Genomic DNA, 20,087 nt, shown 5'->3' with positions numbered 1-20,087 from the left:
AGTACTTTTCTAATGCTGCCTAATTGTCTGTGCATCGAAGCCTCCCCAATTTCGGATTTTATGTTGAGCAATTTCAAGTTACGGAACGAAGCGCTTCCTAATAAGGTATCTGACTTTAATTCAAATCAAGAAATTGTAAATGTTTCATTGGATCCGATTCGGGTTATTGTTTCATATGAAATATAGCTCAGTTATTTCCATTCATTTTATAGAGCAAAAATGACTTGACTACTTTAAAAAAAAAAAAAAATATTGGCTGCGGAATCTCATTTGATGTTTAATCACTCGGCCCAATGTTTATGGTGGGTCTCAAAGGTGCCACCCACTCTGAAGTCAAAACTGTTACCATATCCATTCGTACTATCCATGCATGCAAAATTCAATACATTCAGATATTATCATGACTATATACTTAGTAAAAAGTCAGTCATAATATATATTTAAAAAAAACTGAGTTATTTTGTTTTTATTTGTTTTTTCATTTCTGTCTCAACTCATCCTCCCCTGTGGATTTCCTTGAGGACTCTTTGGAAGTGCAAGAAGAATGAGGAGTCAGCGGGGACGGTGGAAGCAGCATGAGTGGCCCGTGCATCAGTGTTAGCCTGACGGCCTTCATGTTTCCATGCAAGTGGATCACACTAAGCCTGCTCGTGAGCTGCATGTTGGCGGGGGCCCGGGCCGCCGCTGAGCCCGCATCAACTGGCTTCACCGGCTCCATAGGGCCCCTGGGCTGGCTTCTGACAGCCAAGGGCCCTTTCCACCACTCGCAGGAGTTTCTTGATTTCACAGAGCGCTACCAGCAAGGATTCACCACAAAATATAAAATTTACAGGTAAAACTTTGCAATGACATGCAAATAACTTGAGTGTTTACGATCAACAAGAAAATCTAAGAAAAGAAATGAATTCATGTTTGATTTTGCAGCTCGTGCCAGCAAGGAAAGTGTTGATTTTTTTTTATGTCACTGTAAAAAGTCCCATTGATGGCAGATGATCTTTTGGATAAATATTGGGTTGAATACTTTCTGCAAACCAAGGATGTGCATTTTGAAGGCCTTTTTAGATGTGCCCATTAATTGCAGAATGCTATAGAAAGAGTGATATGGCAAACATTGGGGCTGCACATCAGTCCAATGTGAACATAACACAGACTCGTTTGAGCAAATGCGATATCTGACTGAGCCAGCTGATGCGTGGCAGACTTTAGCGAATGGCTTCAGAGGAGGGCGTGTTACAAAGCACAGTGGGTGAGCGCATGTCGAAGCCTCGGGGCTATTGTTGGAAAGCTACGCTCTGAGATTTCTTTAGGATGCAGAGACCTCCAAATTGTGGCTCAAAATCAACCTTGCACACAACGATACACATGAATTGTTCTGCGTACTCTGAGTCTATTTACGGAAAACATTCTCATCATTTCATCTTGAAAATGGGCAGTCGCATAATGCAACAATCGTAATTAGTAACTTCCAGATGACAATGGCAGGCAGGGATCTGACCTCTCTTGAATTGACAAATAACCAAAATCAGTGTGAAGCTCCCTTGGTGATTGTCTTTTATAGTTTTGAAGGAGCCTGAGCACTTAATTGCTTGCATACAAAAGGTGGAGTGCCCACAGCCATGTTGTGTGCTGTCTATTTGAGAAAAAGCGAGCCATCTACAACATTGAAATTACTCACAGTCCCAATTTTGTATCATCACATGAAAGTGCAATTTCATGACTGGTCGATGAAGTGCTGCAGCCAGGAGTGAAATTACAGTTGATGATTTTATTTTCTGGATGAAGGCTCAGTTGCTAAGCGCACTCAGTTAAAAACAGCTCCGTCCTTGCCCTTGGTCCCGCAACTGTGTTCTTGTATTTCCTTTCTTCATCCTCAGGCTATTGTGAGCTAGTCATTTAAGACATTGTGGTGGCTGGATGCACATATTTCCCAATCAATAAAAATGTTAAACAACATTTCTAACAAGCTGGTTTTCTCATTCTCACCTTTTTTTGCCCATTGAAGCCTTTAGCTGGCGTTCCTACAGCCCCCCCCCCTGTCAAATGATGGCAAACTAATTTCCTTTTCTGGCTCATAAATACTCGACAGAGCTCAGGTGGCCCCCGCCGTCACTGGGGCACAGAAGCCAGAGATGAAAGGCCAAAGGGAGTCGGCCTGAACTCGCAGGGAACCGACATGTTGGTTATCACCCCCTGCAGGTGGGTGACTACCATTTGTCAGACCAATTTGCAGGAACCCGTCTGAACGGAATATTTTTCAAATAGCATAAAATGTAAATCGTGATATCTGTCGCTCGACAAGCACAGACTCTCGCTTATGAGTAAGGTGTGAATTTAAAAAAATGCGAGACAGTGATGTGAAATAACGTACATTTGGTAATTTGCTGTCTCGACGCATTAATGGACTCGTTAAAGAGCAAGCGATGAAACGCAGGTCTGAAAGCACTTGCGGGAAGCAATTTGACTGCAACGCATGCAGAAAATGTCAGGCAATTAATGTCAGTCCTCACTGACAATTTTCCTTCTCACACTGACAGAAGGAGTTTCAGATGTTTTTTTTTTTGGTAACAGAGGTGGGAATTGGTGGTAAAATGAGCAAAATGTTGCTATGCGGTGTTGAGAACGGGAGATGAGACGCTGGCATAGTCTGGGCATCAGCATATTCATCAAAATGTCAGCTCCTCCTTTCTCCTCTTCATGGACCATAACTTTGATATCACGCCTCATCTGCCATGTTTTATCTGCTCATTTCTTTTGTTTCCTCGCAGTGTCTTAAAGCTTTGTTGGATGTAAATAGCCCTTGTAATTGTTCCACAATGATTAGGGATGCACGCTGCCGCTTTTTCCAGACTAAGTACGAGTACTTATCTTGGAGTCCTCGCCAACACCGAGTACCATTATTTGATATTGCAATTACATCTGGCAATTGCAATGAACATGAAAAAAGTGCCCTAAGATGAATCTAGAACACATTTGTGATGTTTTGAGCAAAGTAATTTTTGAACTTTAGCTGCATTTTAGCAAAACCTGCCCTGAAGCAATTATGAGATTGTCTTGACACTATTAGGGTACTGTACTAAGTCCTCTACTTTTGGCATAAGAGATTTTTTATTTATTTTTTTCAAAATCGTAAGTACACACGAATGACCGTATGTCGGCTGCGGCAGTTGAGAACGAGGTCAGTGTTTTTTTTCCCGCAGTCATAAGTTGACCGTGTCTTGAAGAAATAAAGCAAAGTCCTTCCCCTGATCAGCCGCAATGGCAATGACGAGGCCGTCAGCCGGTGCGGAGCTTATGACTTGTGACAAGTGTGAGATGGAGGGAAGATCCCCACCCACTGTAAAATGTGACGTCTGCTTGTACGTTGAAAAGATGAAGCAACGCTGGTGGTTGTTTTCATACTTTGACACACTAAGCTGATACGAGATCAAAGAACCGAGACGCTTATTTTCATGTGTGTTTGTGTGCATTATTGTTATAAAAATTTATATTTGAGTTTTATCTTGAAATCGATACGGTGTTGCTAGCCTCCAGAGAGCCGGCGTATCGTAAAGAGCACCGTTCTGGATACTGCCGTCTGTTGTTTGTGTTTTGTGGATGTTTGCACCTTAGGTAGAAATGCACGCTCACGCTTCATTATGTATCAAACAATTGAGTGGCTTTCTTGTTTGCGCGTGAACGCACATCGGTTGTCAAACGCGCAATGACAAATTGCTATACAAAAGGGATCAGTAGGTTGGCTGTCAGCACAGCGTTGTGCAAATCAGGCTCCCTCGCTGACTCGGGTTGTTTTCTATTGTCAGGGGTGCAGTGGCATTCACGGAAGCAACAAATCAATACGGCAATTTCCTTGTTTCATAAAAAGTCTCTTGCTGCACTTCTACGCTATTGTCACGCTCCTTTCAGGATTTAACTCTGTCGTGAGGTTTGATTTGCTCATTACGATCAATCCGTGAATGGATACAACAAGGTCAAGGTATCGTGCTTCTTTTAGTTGTATTCATTTTTTTATGTCTTGCAGACGACACGAATACCACAATACGTAACACGCATGCTTTTCGGTCGTTAAGAATCGTCGGCGGGAATCTCACCAACTCGCAGCGGGTGTTAGAGATGTTCCCACTCTAACTTATTTTGCAAGAACCACACGGGAGACGGTATGCCCTTTAAGCACTTGCAAGTGGAGAATTTGCTCGTTCCTGTAGGTACAGCAATGTTCGAACAAAGTCTGCCTTTAGTCTTTTACAAGAGCGTATTTATTGAGAACAAGTAGGGTGGGGGTGACATTGGACATGTTTGGTGGTCACCACAGCAATCGGTTAATCAGTGCGGAGGGTCCCAGCTCATTGTTTTACGAGGTCGAGGAAATAGAAATTAGTGGAGCATTTTAGATGACTAACTAAGCAAGAATGTTTCCACACCATTTGGAAAGTTTCAACAACTGAATGGTTCAACTTTTCAGAGTCAAGTTAATAATTCTAGTCTACATTCCAACATAATCATACGATCAAGATAATTTGTAAACCCTAACAGTGGGCTCAGATGCTGATTATCGACGCAACTTCAATTGATGCCCATTCAGTCGAATAATGGAGGAAAAACCTCAACCTGGCTTAGGCATCTCACCAAAAGCGATGCTCAGAGCAGCATTACGCTCAAGTGTGTTGCCCTGCTCAGCAGGACGTATTTTCTCCTTTCCAAGCAAGGTTACAGTACAGCACGCACAAATGGAACTACGCTATTATATTTGCTTTCCTTCTGTGTGACATTTAATTAGTCGGGTGATTAGCCGCATTGGGAGTACACTGTGTAGGTCAGCATACATTAGCACGTTGAAGAAACATTGAGAAGTTGCCCGTTGAATCGCTTGCGTTAGTTAACCTTGGATTTGAATGTTTTCCCTTTGGCTCCACTGGGATCCTCCAGCGGGAAAGAAGCATGCTTGGTTACTTCGAGACTGAATGTGAATTATCGCCTCCGTTTCGAAGTATTCGGCCCTCTCATTGATTGGAGATGGGCTCACTCCGATGTCCTTGGCAAGTTGAGTGGGATTCGGGAGTACAATGGATCTTCACATGGCGACACGTGATGTTTCGAGGTTGATCAGTAGTAGTTCCGAAGCATTTTGCTTCAATTGACATAAAGACCTGCCTAATGTTTTCATTGTATGTGAGAAGAAGACGTTTAAGAATTGCCAAGCACCTTCATTCAACAATTCAAGGTTGTTTCAACCTATTGTGACTCGTCCTTCAATAATTTCGAAGTCTAAACAGACCAAGAGAAAACAGCACTCACTCAATAGCTCGCTATGTAAATTTGTCAGACATTTTGGATTTTGCGCATTTTTCTCTCAGCTGAGCCCCCTCTGAGCGGGTAGAAGGTTAATGCTACCTGTGCTGTTATGGTTCTTGCCAATTAGCCAAATAGCCAATTTGGCAGAACAGGATGGAACTCTGATCAGAGATTATAGAATAAATAATTCAAAGCAATTTTTTTCTACCCACTTTATCTGCCGGTGAGGCACAGGATGATGCCACATTTTCCTCCCCTGTTTGTTAAATGACTTGTCAGTGGCTGCGCTGAGTGCTCGTCTCCAGCATTGTTACGGTTGGTGTACTTTAACCACATCGGCCGTTCCTCAGCTCGCTTGCCCAATTTGCTATGTTCAGCACAGGGCTGCACCCTCGAGCGGCCTCACCGCCGAGACGGATCCGAGACAGCGGCCCTCTGACGGACAGGTAACAGGTTACTACCCCTTCGTCTGATCACAGCCCTGTAGCTGACTCCCGCTGGTATACGATCTCAGGAAAAGAGGAGCTGACAGGTATAGATGTGCACGGAGGCTCTCGTGAAAACTGAATGTGTGTGATTGGCCATTAGAGGTACTGAAGATCTCGGCACCAAATCAAATGTTGAAGAAGCAGCTATCCTCTTGTAGATGTGATTTTGTCGATGATGTGCGTGTGAGTGTATATACTGTATAGTACCAGTGTCAACGAGTTGAAGGTGCATAACTTGCTCAAATGCATCTATTTCAAAAAGATCCCAGTGGATGACAAATAAATATCTCTCATGGTGACTTCGTCAAGGGAGGGGCAGACATGAGAGCACATTTAATGAGTTGTTTTCGGTTCCGTGTATTTCCCAAGGGATCATTTTTATTGGTGGGAAATTGATTGGCAGCAGTCCTGCACCCAAAGGGACTGAATGATATTCCGGGCGATCGAGAATTGGTTTCAGCAAGTCCACCTTTGTTTGGCCGTTTGCTGCTGCCATATCTGTGGCTGCATTTGTCTTTATATAGGGGGAAAGAAAGAATAACTCAAATGCATTTATCTTTCAAACACACAGGACAACACATTGAGTAACTATGAGATGGGAAGGTCTCATTTCCTTTCCTTTGATAGGGCAAATCACTGAATATCCTGTATGCAGTATTTGAGTAGTATTCATCTCAATATCAAGCGTGTGGTTGTGCACTCGACAGATAAAGACGGCTTGGCATGCTCCAAGGCCAGGCTCAATATCGAGTGGTTTCAGATTTAGCCTGCACCAAAAGAGGTGCTCACAGCAGCAAGGGTCTATCCAAGAAACCAAGAAAGGCAAAAAAATCAAATAAAAAGAGCACATGGCAAGTGTAGATGAAAAAAGATTGGGCAATATATTTATGAATAATCCCCTGAAGTTAGAAACGCTGTTTTTCCACTGTGCTGCAAAGCCAGAAGGAACAAAATAAGACCACACCTGCATGTGAGCATTTTTTTTTGACTAGTCAAATGACCTTGACTAGTTTCTTTTCCCATAATGGATGGTCATCTTTGTGACATTTCAGGGAGTTTGGACGATGGAAGGTGAACAGCCTGGCCTTGGAAAGGCACGTGAACAACGGTTTGCCCTTTCCATTGGACCCGGAGTTCTTGCAGACCATTCGGTTTCTTGGAAGGCGGCCCAGTCTCAGCGCCATCACTGACAACATCATTAGGAAATATGGAACACACTTCCTCCTCTCTGCCACGCTGGGAGGTACATCCGCGCAAATAAAATAAAATGGTCTTTTCCTTGCCTGCCCATGTTTGAATCACTTCCATTCATGCTTTTCTTTGGGTCTGTTATAATAATAATAATAATAATAATAATAATAATGTTTCTGTTATATAATCAATGCAACATAAATGTACTGTATTCAGTGTAAGAGGAGTAAAAATCCACCAAATACAATAGGACAGCATAAACAATGTAATTAATTGCTGAGTAAAAACAAATATAAAAATGTAAAAGGCAAGCAAAAAACAACAACCCTAAACTCAAATGTAAATACAAAGCAGTGAAGTGGAATTTTGATCCTGCAGATAGCAGCAGGCGTCTCCCAAAGCGCACAGACACTGGATTAATTAAATCTCCAACATGCTCAATCTGCCGGACATCGCAGGCGATTATTTGTTGTGATCTGTTAATCATCCAAAAGGTCACACATGCACGCACTCCAGGAGTTTGTTTTAAAGTCAGCCTCTCGATTCAACCGGAACACCATCGTGTCAGCTCCGTGTGGTACTTCTCGAATGGCCTTGCATTTTATGCACTAAGTTGATGTTTTCTCATTTCTTTTTTTTCAGCGTACATTTGCCATTGGACAGTCATGTCAGACAAGCTCGCTACACGATTCATCGGTTATCAAAATCGAGGTCGTGGCTAATTAATCGATGAAGTGTTGTACCTGTAGTTCATGCACTGCTCCCGCAAAAGGCACACTTTGCATTGACAACACAACAAAGGCTGAGCGGCAGTTCATTTGTATGAACTGAACCACCTGCCAAAATGACTCATTTCAACCCAAACTAGGATATAAAAGTACGACCGAACAATTGCAAAGATCTTTTCTGAAGACATCAAGACAAAAATTGTGAAATAATACATTAGCTATGATGAAGGTTTGATTTTTTTTTTTTAGTGTATGAAAGCCTGAAATGAGAAGTGTCATACTCTCTGTACCACACTTTGTTAGCTGCAGGCTCTGTTGAAATGAGCAGCGCATCAGCCATTAGAGCTCATTTTGGCTGAAGGATTTTTCAATTGCTAACTTCTACGACATGCCAATGCTCTGACAAGTCCGTATTTGCTCCAGAACTATCTGAGAGCCCTAATGGGACATTTGCATGATGGGAAAGGTGGCATGAGCTGAAGGCACACAATCATCCCGTCAATTGTGGAGAAACGCACACACCCACACAAAATACATCAGATATATAGTTCTTGTTGTTGATCTTGTTTTTTTTTAGGTTCTTTTTAAATGCATGTCCTTAATGAAAATGTCAGGAGTGTCTTTCAAGGGTTGAGGCATTTGGACAGGCTTGCAAAATAGAAAGATTTCACAAGATTGTACTGCAAACATATTGAGTTTGAAAGAAGCATTATTTGGATGAGTGATGCTTTCATTTGTAAATGAGTCTCCCTTTGTTGTTGTTTTTGACATTTGACTTGTCATTGAATCACCTCTAATGAGATTTGAATATCAATTCATAGGAGAAGAGTCTTTAATGATCTTTGTGGACAAGCGCAAGTTGAGTCGATCGAGTGAGCTGAGTGACACTAATGGCACGGCTGTGACTTTGGAGGCGCTCCACCAGCTGGCCGCCTCCTACTTTATCGACAGGGAGAGCACCCTGCACAGGCTTCATCACATGCAGATCGCCTCCACCGTCATCAAGGTAAAAGACCGAATCCCGAAAATACCATTTTAAAAATAGACCCTTACACAAATCCCAACCCTAGTCTAACCATTGTTTTTAAGATGGATGGAGTAAAAAATGATTTACACCTCATTGGTGTGCTTTCATGTGAGTCACTCAGATAACAAGAACCAGCAGCAAATCAGTATTTTACACAAGTACAGAGGGGAAAAAAAAGGGTGTACTATACATGAATGCTTTTTATTGTCAGCGCAATGGCATTAAGACACACATCCACCAAGCCGTCTGTGTGTTTTGCGCTCGTGATGGACCGCCGGCCACTTTCAGATGGCAGCGTGTCAAAAGAGGTGCCTGGCAGCACGCTCGTTGTCACCTGCCATAGCCTTCTGAGGCGACGGGACGTGAAAGTCCCCTTCCGGGAGCGGACGATGATCCCGTGCGCTCTGTGGAGCCGCTGCCGTTCTGCCTCGGTGCAAACGGGCCGGACGCATGTCAAAATGTTCTTTGGGGTCACGAGCAGCTTTTGGCAGATTCTTTCCTGAGCAGCCCTCAGGGCGTGCGGACGCTGCCATGCCGTCTCGATAACAGCCGAGGTGTTTCCACCTCAGCGGAGTCCAGCAGAGATCGTATCTCGGTTTTGAAATTCATAATATGCTGTACAAAGTTGTTGAAAAGCATCATGCTGCTTTGGTCTCGTGCGGCAAACATTTTCCCAGCTCAGCTACGAGTCAATGATGTGACGTGCCATCTGAGTTGACATCCACAAAAGCAGCAAGAGATGAAGCCAGGGCTCCCGTTTGCTCGTCTCTCTTTCTTGCGTGTGTTCTCTGGCTCGGAAGGCAAACAGCCAACTTTGCATATCGAGATATGCTTGTGCATGTAAATATCACTGTGCATCTTTTAGCGCTTAATACCTTCGGGGTGTGTTCATTCATCACTCTGTCACTTCTTATCATGGCCCATGAATGAAATTGGCTGAGTTTGCCCTTTGCACTGCACGCTGAATTCTTAGCTGGTTTCTCACATTTGTGTTGTTTTAATGCGTTTTAAGGCTCTTCTTGGCAACAGCCTGTCATCATCACACACTACATTTCTGCCATTTCCTTTGAGGGCCTCTTTCATTTGTATTTGGCGTTGATGTGTCGAACGAAAGCGATTTGACGTCAGACTTGATGAGGACACCAGCGTCCTATTTAGCAGGCCTTTAGCCCACGACGGAAGGACGACATTAGGTACGGCGGAAAAGCAGCATCAATCGATGCTCAACTTTTTGATTTGCAGCCCGGCCTGCGCTGTATTGAAGATTCATTAAAGTACGGAAGGGGGGGCGGGGGCTTTCATCGATGGGGAGGAGTAGTGATAAGAAATGTCTGACCCAATTTGCTGCGCCTGCCTTGAAGATTCAGTCGGTCATGCGGTAGCACGCTTGACTTGTCAGAGCGGGAAGGAACGCCGATCGGACTGAGCTTCACAAAACAAATAAAGGCTGCTGAGGAATGGGCGCAGCAAAATTGGAGAGAAAACCACAACTCTGCCTTGCTGCCCACTACTGGCGTTAACTCTTGTTGACTTGAAACTCTGAAACCTGAAAGACAGTTCGCCAAGTTAGCCAACGTCTTTGGCCGGACGAGTGCCAAAACTCGGTTTTTCTCATTGGCAAGACATTATGAACAAAATCCCAAAAATATTTGGCTCAGTCTGTCTTTGGATATATCATCATTTCCTCTTGCTTCATTATAACCATTGAAGATGCTGAATGTATTTTCTGCTGGGTTTATATTTCTCAAAATAAGAGCGAGTCGACTTGTTTCATGTCAAAAATGTTCTGACAACTCGGTTCATTCTATGTTTACGAAAACTTTGCATGAGGTACACATTTTGAAAGAATTAGCTAGACGTGTTTGTAAATTGATATGCATGCCTGACATACCATATAAGGCAAACATTCCTGGCGCTCCATCATGACGTGATCAATTATTTGTTATTTTATATTTCACGTATTATGTGTAAACCATAATATACATGAAGTTTTACTGTACTGCATTGTTATTTTTATCATTATTGTTGTTATGATGATGGTTATTTTACAATACCTGGCATTTTTTGAATTTGATATTTGCCTCCTCCCATAAAAGTCGGACTGCCTTTGCCCCTTTGTGACTTTGAGTATCTTTTTTTTCCTTTGGAGACTGCACAATAATCTCATTGTGATGCTACCCAGCCCATTTTATTTGTGTGCGTGGTTGAAAAGCCGATCTCTCCCTGCTTGACATTGGCGTGTAAGGCAGTTCAAATTCTAAACGATAAACGGGCACAATTGCATCCAAGATGCAAATGCGGATCTGCGCATCCCGAATTAGGCAAATGACAGTTTTTCAAGGTGTTGAAATGAGGCAATTTCCAACTAAGCCACGCTTTTCATCAACTATTAAAGCCTCTCCATTTTTTCTTCCAGTAAGCAAAATGGAGTGGAGGGCTTCATGTCATCTCACAACGCGAGCGCTGCAAGTGACACTTTATGCTGTTTTTGTGGAATTATTCATGAGCGTAGTTAAAGGTTCATCAGTAAAATAGACTCGTGCAACTGGCTTGCTAATATGTCGACTAATTCTTTCATTTTTAAATAATGGATGTGCCTCAGAGCCATGCGTCTCAATGGACCATGTTAACAGTTTAAATACTGCGGGGGCAAAGTCAACGACTTGCAGCAATTACTCAGAGGTATGCTGCAATACCGTGTCATGAAATTACTTTCTTATCTGCTCTGCATTTCTTGATCCTAGAAACAAACGCCTTTGATTTTGACATTATACGCTGCGCTCCTTTCTCAGAGCTTAGCTCCTTCATTATTTATAAAATAACAAAAATGATCCAGCGGTGCATTCACCCTTGCCTGTGGCTGTTAGTAACATAGATGGACAGATAGTTAAACAGACAGACGGATGGATACCAAAACCTCAAATAAATCTGCACAGGAGATTTGAATGGCTCTCGACTCTCGCATGGGTGCAGGCCAGTGGTCACAATTGATGTCGTCTATGAGCCACTCTGAAGCCGAATGCCGTTAGAGTGGAGCGACGGCAGGGTGAGCGAGCAGTAATTGGATATGATGCGGCAGCGGAGGGCTTTTCATCAGCATAAGCGGGCGCGCACACACAAAGTGGTAACGTCCCGCGCAAGTAGCCAGACAATTTCAGCACTTATCCTCGATAGGGTCAACTTATGGACCTTTCCCACATGACTTTGTGTGAGAGCCGGTGTACATGTGAAACCAAAATAGTGGAGCCCACAATTCCAACCAAATGTGGTGGAGCGGCATTTACTGGTTGTGCCGCACAGAAGCGGAATAAGAAATGGATTCCGAGTGTTCGTGTTATGTAAGTCTAGGTCTCATGCTCTAAATCATAGGTGTCAAAGTCAAGGCCTGTGGACCAGATACGGCTCGCCAAATCATTTAATGTGGCCTGCGAAGACAAATTGTGCATCAAATTCATGTCTTTACTAAAATTGCAAATTGTCTTTACTTTTAGAAATCCTTTTTTAAAACTATAAGTTTTCACTAGTCTGGTTTGAAAACGGTGGCTCGGTGGCGCACTGCGTAGCACGTCCGCCTCACAGTTAGGAGGGAGCGGGTTCGATGTGGAGTTTGCATGTTCTCCCTGGCTTTGACACCCCTGCTCTAAAGAATTGTTTTCTTTTCAGAAAGTGGTTATATTTATTTACTAAGTTCTTTTTTTTGCCTCTTTTAAATGTATGAAATGAACCATACACGTAAATCCGCCTTAGCGTGCTTAGTAGAAATGTTGAGCATTCATTTATCTGACAACGTCCTTGTCCTTACCTCCGTGTCCTCTGTTGAATGACTTTTTCAATAACAAACTGCAACAAGCTGCGTTTGCAAACGAGTACTGCTGTGCGTTTTATCCCACACAAACAAATCACTTGATCCAAGTCACGACAGTCCAATAAAAGAGATAACGTAAATGAATCAGGTTCATCGTTGCGGTGGGGAATGGCTTATTTCTCCACTGTCAAATCATTTGTTTTCGCGCATCCAAACATTAAAATATCTTTAGTGCTAGTGTTGCCCCCCAGCAAATGAGTGACATCACCTTCATCTTTTTCTTTAGCTGTCTTACCAGCCTGTTTATCTCAACCTGCGCTCGCATACCGGGCAAAATTGAAACATAACGCTTTTTTTTTCCTCGAACTGAATTGAAAAATGAGAGTCTACATCATATTTTGGCCATGTCCCTTTTCAATTGGATTTAATCGTGATGCATCTGTGTTGTTCCCCTCCCCGTTTAGGTGACTGAAACAAGGACGGGCCCTCTCGGATGCAGTAACTATGACAACCTCGACTCCGTCAGTTCTGTTTTGGTTCAGAGCCCCGAAAACAAGATTCATTTGCAAGGTTGGCCATTCATAATTGAAGTCGTACCATTTCGGATGGAATTGTCACACTCGCTATTTTCTGGCAAACTTGTGTCGCAAGCAATCGAGCTGGCTTTAGTCCCATTTTTTACATTTTTTTTTTTTTTACAATCCACATTTAGAGGACTTTGAAGTGTCAACCAGGCGGTAATGACTGAGAACAAAAGCAGCAGAATTGTGAAACGTTCAATCAGCATATTGCATGCGATGCTTAGAACACGTAAAATGTGTCAGAACACGAGAGAATCCGAGCGAGCTGTATTGCAGAAACATTTGTCTTCCGTGTTGTCTTCCCCGACCGACTCAGGCCTTCACGCCATCCTGCCAGAATATCTGCGGGATAAGTTTGTGCAGGCGGCGCTCAGCTACATCAGCTGTAACGGGGAGGGCCGCTTTGTGTGCCGCAACAACGACTGCTGGTGCCAGTGCGCCGCCGATTTCCCGCAATGTAATTGCCCGCAGTCGGACTTGAGGTCCATGGAGGACAGTTTGCTGCAAATTCGACATTCCTGGAACATGGCCAACCAGGACTTTTTGGAGTCAGGTCAGTTATTTTGTTCCCATTCACATTCCGTGACCTTTTGTTGACACCAGCGAATGCTGATAAATATCCAATAATGAGACAAACCTGAGCTTTTTAGGGGTCCATCTCCAAAGCAGTCTGACTTTCAGATCGGTCAGAGTGAATAAATGCTAAATGAACACCATATCTTAACTTGTGCATACCGTAATTTTCGGACTATAAATCACTCCGGAGTATTAGTACTACTGAACTGTAACGATAAAAACACATACAAGTTGCTACACGAAATAAAATATATCAAATAACTATAACATAAATCAGTTTTTCAAACCTTGTGTCACTCCAAATCATTAAATCCTTCAAACGTGGGGCCCTTCGTCATCCCGTGATCGAATCCTTTGTCCTTTATGTAAACAACCGCCGCGCGGTGCCGGTGACGTCACTTGCAGTTTAAATCACACTAACCCCTTGCTACATCGCGGTTCGTTTATCGCGGTTTCACTACATCGCAGATTTTTGAATTATGAAAATTTGTGATAAAATCACATACAAGTCACTCCTGAGGAAAAGTTGCCCCCCCCCACCCAAACTATGAAAAAAAATGCGACTTATAGTCCGAAAATTACGGTATATTTATTTGAAAGTTGTACAGAGACTTGCTTTCCCTTGTGCTCCATGTCCGAGTTATTTTCTCTCCAAAAAGAAATAAGCTCTGGAAAAGCTTTTGGCAGTTCATAAAAGAAAAAAAAAAGAAATACCCCAAGCTGTTATTTAGCTCTGCCGTTTTTCATTATCATATGCATCAAACAATTTCACTTCCAGTTAGCCTGGGAGCTCCCCGTGTGGCCTGCGTGAAGGGATTCTCTCATTTGGTCTGATTAAATTAGCCAAATACTCCAAGCAAAGCGGAGAAGGCTTGTGTGTGAAAAAAGAAAAAAAGGAAAAAAGAGAGCGCTCAAATTGTTCCGCCTGCCTTCCAGACGAGTTCCAGAACTTTGTTCGGAGGCTCCCCACGTCGTACGCTTTGAACACATCAGCCATCGAGTACTTGTGGAAAACGGAGCCGGCCATTCATCAGCGCTACAAACAGCTGGAGCTCAGCAGCCGACAGCTCCTTGCCAAAGCCGGCCGCATCGTCAACAAGCTCTTCAGCCTCGGCAAGAGGTGCCGCAGCAAGCCCAAAATCCTTCTGCTGAGGGAGAGGTGAGCAAGTCTGCCATTGTTCCAGCATTCCTGCTGACCTTGCTTTGGACACGCCGGCAAGTGCACACGCCTCCAGCCACACGTCACATGTCCTTTCAAGCAATTGGAAAGTGGCACAGCTCATTTCTTTTCTTCAGCGCAGCACTTTTTGGTGTGGCCTTGACTCAACATTATGCTAATCCGCCACACCATCTTTGAGATTCAGGGTTGCTGATGTTGGCTTCAGTTTCACATCTGATTATCGGGCTGCATTTATACACAAGCCGCCTTATTGTAAGGAAATTGAATGTACTCAAAAAATTAAAGTTGCTGGATTTTCAAGCTTATGGTGAAGATAAGACAAAGCAACGATTTGGATCCTGTTTTTTCTCCATGTTTAATCTACACTGCGTGTGAAACCAAATCATCATTTTTAGCAGAACTGAATAACAGAAAATAAATTGTAAAACATGTTTCTATTCATAATTGGTTTCCAAGAACTGAAATGAATGTGATGCTGGATATGAAGAGCGGTTAGAAGAGAGTAGCGTGAAGAGCCAGGTCATCCTTTGCCTGTCGCTCAAACTGTGTCTCCATGACATCTTACATGTCCCGCTGACACCGTGTGCATTCGGATGGCGCAACAGCTTCCTCCCGCCTGCTGCGCGCAGCCTCGGCTGCAATGAGATGTGCATGACAAACAGATGGCAAACGTAGGAAACGGAAAACCTTTGAACAAACAATATAAGGAGATGAATTACAACTTGTTAGGTTGTTCTCAAGTTTAACAAATCTCTCTCTCTCTCTCTCTCTCTCTCTCTCTCTCTCTCTCTCTCTCTCTCTCTCTCTCTCTCTCTCTCTCTCTCTTTCTCTCTCTTTCTCTCTCTCTCTGTGTTTGCACCTCCTGTAATTCTGAGGCAGTGAATCCAATTGCACATTTTATTCTTGGATCTACTCTTACTGTTCGAAAATGAAGGCTCGGGGAGAATTGTCCCTAATTGCGACCGTGTGTTCCGATACATGACAAAATATATGTATTGGATGTATCTGATAAATTATTCTCATGTGCTTTTCAGAGCAATCTCAATTTCACAAAGCGTACGCTCCTTGACGATAGTCGCGTGGCGGCATCAGCACTACAGACAAATTTGCTCTCACCACAAGGCACGGACAGTGTGTCCCGAGCTTGAAAATTTACAGTCTGATCACGACATCTCTGTTACACTTTCTCCAGGCTAAGTCACACCCTGGCCGCTTGCGCTCAGAACAACGTGCTGGGCACAACACAGTGTGTATTAGATTTGAGCATATGAAAGAAAAATGGTCTGCTCTGACTAACAGGGATGGGAGAGATGACACGGCAGCACACATCGCATTTTGTCATTTGTTGTTGAAAACACAACTCAATTGGCCTGAGCACGAAAAGTCAAGGTGTCGTCATGATTTGTGTTTTTGGCTTGGTTTTGTGGTATGTCTTGGTTTTTTTTTGTGGTTTGGCTCATGTCCCTCATTAAGATTGTATGTCCACCTGCTTTCGTTGTGTTGACCAATCGGCTCCCTCAGCCACTTGTGTCGTTCAGGTGTCCCTTGTTGGGTATCTTGTGCACTGCTTTTATTCAGACTTGTTGGATCATTGCATCTGTTTGTGTTTGCTGTCAGTTGTCCTGTTGCCAAGTGAAGTCATATGTTTGTAACTTTGATTCTGATTTTTGGGGGATTTTTTATTCCATGTGGTTTATTGACTTCCTTTTTAGCTCTTAAAAATGCCTTGAAATCTTTCCTTCAAGCTCACACACCCCTCGCTCGTGACAGCTGGGTTGTGGAAAACAGTTAATTACTGCTTCGTACTGGTGTGGATGTGATAACTGAAATTGATTAGCCAACTGATTTCCTGTGAGCACGGTACACACCGGCAGCACTAATAGTGCTAACAACATCCATCCATATTGTTCAGTCATTTAGTTTCTGGAAACATTCCACCGTTGGTTTGTTTTAGTGCAGATAAACCAGCAATGACTCAGACTTGATGACCTGAATAACCGTGTCAATATTGAATCCAAATTTGTAAATAAGTCTTGTCTGTGTCTTTCTAAAAACGGAGGTGTCATGTGTCTCTGTTTCAGACACGTGAGCTACTGGTTGAACTACATCCTCTCCATAATGTACTGCAGCGAAAACAATCAGATCGGCTCATACTTGGAGGAAATGCGCAGCTGCTCGTGCCCCTACGAGCATCCCTCCTGCCAGAGCGCCATCCCCTGCGCCGTAGGCGAAGGCACCGTGTGCGGCTCCTGCTCCTACGAGAACCGCTCCCGCTGCGCCACGTGCAACCAGGGCTACATGCTCAGTCAGGGCACGTGTCGAAGAGAAGTTCCCGACTCCATTGACCATTACATCGGCTTCGAGACTGACCTGCAGGACTTGGAGTTGCGCTACCTCCTGCAAAAACGGGACGACCGCGTCGGCATCCACGGCATCTTTGTCAGCAACGATGTCAGGCTCAATAATTGGTTTGACCCGTCGTGGCGCAAGCGAATGCTACTGACGCTAAAAAGCAACAAATACAAGTCAAACCACGTCCACATGCTTTGGGGGATTTCTCTTCAGATTTGCCTTAGCAAGAACATCACGGTGGATCCCATGCTTTCCGTCTACATCAATCCCTTTGGAGGTAGTCACTCGGAGAGTTGGATCATGCCCATTGAGCAAAACAACTACCCCGACTGGGAGAGGACCAAATTAGAGCTTCCCCATGACTGTTATAACTGGACGCTGACTTTGGGCAACAAGTGGAAAACTTTTTTCGAGACAGTTCACTTTTACTTACGGAGTCGGATCCGGGGCCCGTCCGGCAACGGGAACGCAAGTGTCTATTACGAACCGCTGGAGTACCTGGAACCGGGGCAAAATTTTGGCTACATGAAAATAAACCACATCCAGGTGTACGGCTATAGCATGCACTTTGACCCGGACGCAATCCAGGACTTGATTTTACAGCTGGACTACCCGTACACTCAGGGATCGCAAGACTCGGCCCTGCTGCAACTGCTGGAGATCCGGGATCGGGTTAATCGTCTTTCCCCGCCCGGGCCTCAGCCTTTGGATCTCTTCTCGTGCTTGCTGCGGCATCGGCTCAAACTGTCCACCACAGATGTGGCCCGGATCCAGGCTGCGCTGCAAACCTTCAGCGCCAAGCAGCCCAACTCGATGGAATACGAAACAACCAAATTATGTAGCTAATAAGTGGGCAGGTGGCCAGTCGCACAGATGGCCAAACTGTCGTCACGCACACTCCCGATGACGGTTAAGAGCATTTCTGGAAAGGATGTGTGAGGGATGCTCTCAAGGTCGTCATCAATCTCAAGAGGGCACTTTCAGCCTCCACGTAAATGTACAACATTAGGCTCGCTCACATTTCCTTTTTTTTTTTTTTGTAAAACAGAAATACATACGTTAGAGTCAAATTTTACGATCGCTATTAAGTCGACACCACCAGGGCACAAATTTCCAGAGCAAAGAAAAGCCTTTGTTACGATTCAGACAATGTGATGCATATATTTCTATTTTCTCTTTTTGTTGGCAGCCTGTATTTTGCGGTCAAGACAAACACGATTTAATGCTGATACATGCCAACCTTGGATTTGAACTCGTGACTTGAGTGGCAGCTCCTGTTTTCAGAGTTTCCTGTGACGATTTTTCAAAGATCAAGTCATACACGTATTTGTATGAAGCGACTATATCCAAGAAATAACATGTACTCCACTAGAATTGATCAAAATACACCATGCTCACAATATGTTACATGTGTGTTTATTTTTATATTATTGTGCTTCGTGGGAAAAAAAATTGTTGCGTATAAAATTGTATGATAGAGATTTTGTTAATACACCAAATAAAAAGCTTTTTACGTGTGATCTGTAGCTAGCATACGTGTCTGGGGGGGGGGGGGGGGGACACACACACACACAAAGTGCATTTCCCCAATATTGTATGACACATTGCGTTTGGAGAAATTTTGGAGTGGGGACTGTAAAGTCAAGATCAACCTTTGGAATTTGCATTTCATATTTACAAAAATAGACCTGGGAATACCAAAATAATTCGTAATTTCAGTCATTTTGTCATGTGAAATGTGCTTGACTACATATTTACACAATACGTTTGAGGCTGGCATTCATGGTCTTGAATGTGTGGCAAAATGAAATGCAAGTAATCATGCACGCCGATGATTGTCTCACATCACAAGACGCTTGCACGGCATTGAAAGCGGCCAAATTTGGCATTTTGCTTTCAGGGTAGACGATTACTCTTAAGCGTCGGTCTCCCACATACTATACATGTCACCTCATCAAAGGATAACATTGAACATCAGAAAATACGTGAGGGGGATGATTGGCTTTAGAGTCTTGTCTGGCAGATCCTTTTTATTCCCTGCAGGGAAAGGACATATTTTGCACATGATTTTAAAGAATGATACAGTTGCATCTTGAAAACTCGCTGTAGCCAAAGCAACAAAATTCCCAGACATCTATCACACTCATATATATCAAATCCTTCCCTTAATGTACTAGAGCCTCCCCTGGCTATCTTTTGGGTATATCCGGAAATGTTCGCTGGCCAATATTCAAATGCAGACGACATCTGGCCAGCAAGGGTGCGGGTGACCCTTGGCCTTCCCGTCGTACTGAAGTAGAATATTTTGACAATAAAAGCACACAATGCCCTTCAACCCAAGTGGATCTAATTCAGCAGCCATAAAAAGGAAATTAATGGCCTACAAGCATCAGCGTACATAAAGAACTAATTTCATCTGCAAGTTCCATTAACGTGGGGCAATGTGTACACGCGAGGAGGCTCTATAAAAATAGTGATTTGGCCAGCTAAATGCAAATGTGTCCCTCAATCAACACTACCAACTTCTACTGGGGTGGATCGAGCAAAGTGAGAGAAATCATCATATTCATCAAGTTAGTTCTCACAATGCAGGATACGACATTCCTTGTGTTCTAATAAATAAACTTCTCGCGCTTGGTTGCAAATACTCCTGCAAAGCGGATGCAGACTACTTACCTGGAAATCAAATCTAAACAGGTCACACCTGGGAAATGCTCAAGCATTCACAGCAATCTTTTTAAGCAGCTTCTTTGCATAAAACGTTTTTTTCCCCCCTCTGGACACGCCAAAGTTATGCAGCACATTTTGGATTTACCCTTCTCGAAGCAAAAATATAGATAGTAGTCATATAGGTAACTGGCTCTCTCCTG

At 43.5% G+C, this 20,087-nt stretch overlaps 1 protein-coding gene across 1 annotated transcript; it reads left to right on the top strand.

Moving 5' to 3' along the window:
- The first annotated feature begins 575 nt into the window (after nucleotides 1-575).
- On the top strand, nucleotides 576-18,730 carry LOC147046783 (BMP/retinoic acid-inducible neural-specific protein 3-like). The gene is made up of 7 exons (XM_085927878.1): nucleotides 576-832; nucleotides 6,830-7,020; nucleotides 8,518-8,702; nucleotides 12,993-13,098; nucleotides 13,426-13,662; nucleotides 14,622-14,844; nucleotides 16,947-18,730. Exons 1-7 carry the CDS (start codon nucleotides 576-578, stop codon nucleotides 18,061-18,063), a joined length of 2,316 nt encoding a protein of 771 aa, XP_085784004.1. The 3' UTR covers nucleotides 18,064-18,730.
- The last annotated feature ends 1,357 nt before the right edge of the window (nucleotides 18,731-20,087 follow it).

This window comes from Syngnathus leptorhynchus, chromosome 13, assembly GCF_054491065.1.
Source record: "Syngnathus leptorhynchus isolate UIUO chromosome 13, UIUO_Slep, whole genome shotgun sequence".
NCBI lineage: Eukaryota > Metazoa > Chordata > Actinopteri > Syngnathiformes > Syngnathidae > Syngnathus > Syngnathus leptorhynchus.
The sequence above is the reverse complement of the archived record's forward strand: the minus strand, read 5'-3'. Positions and strand labels throughout refer to the sequence as shown.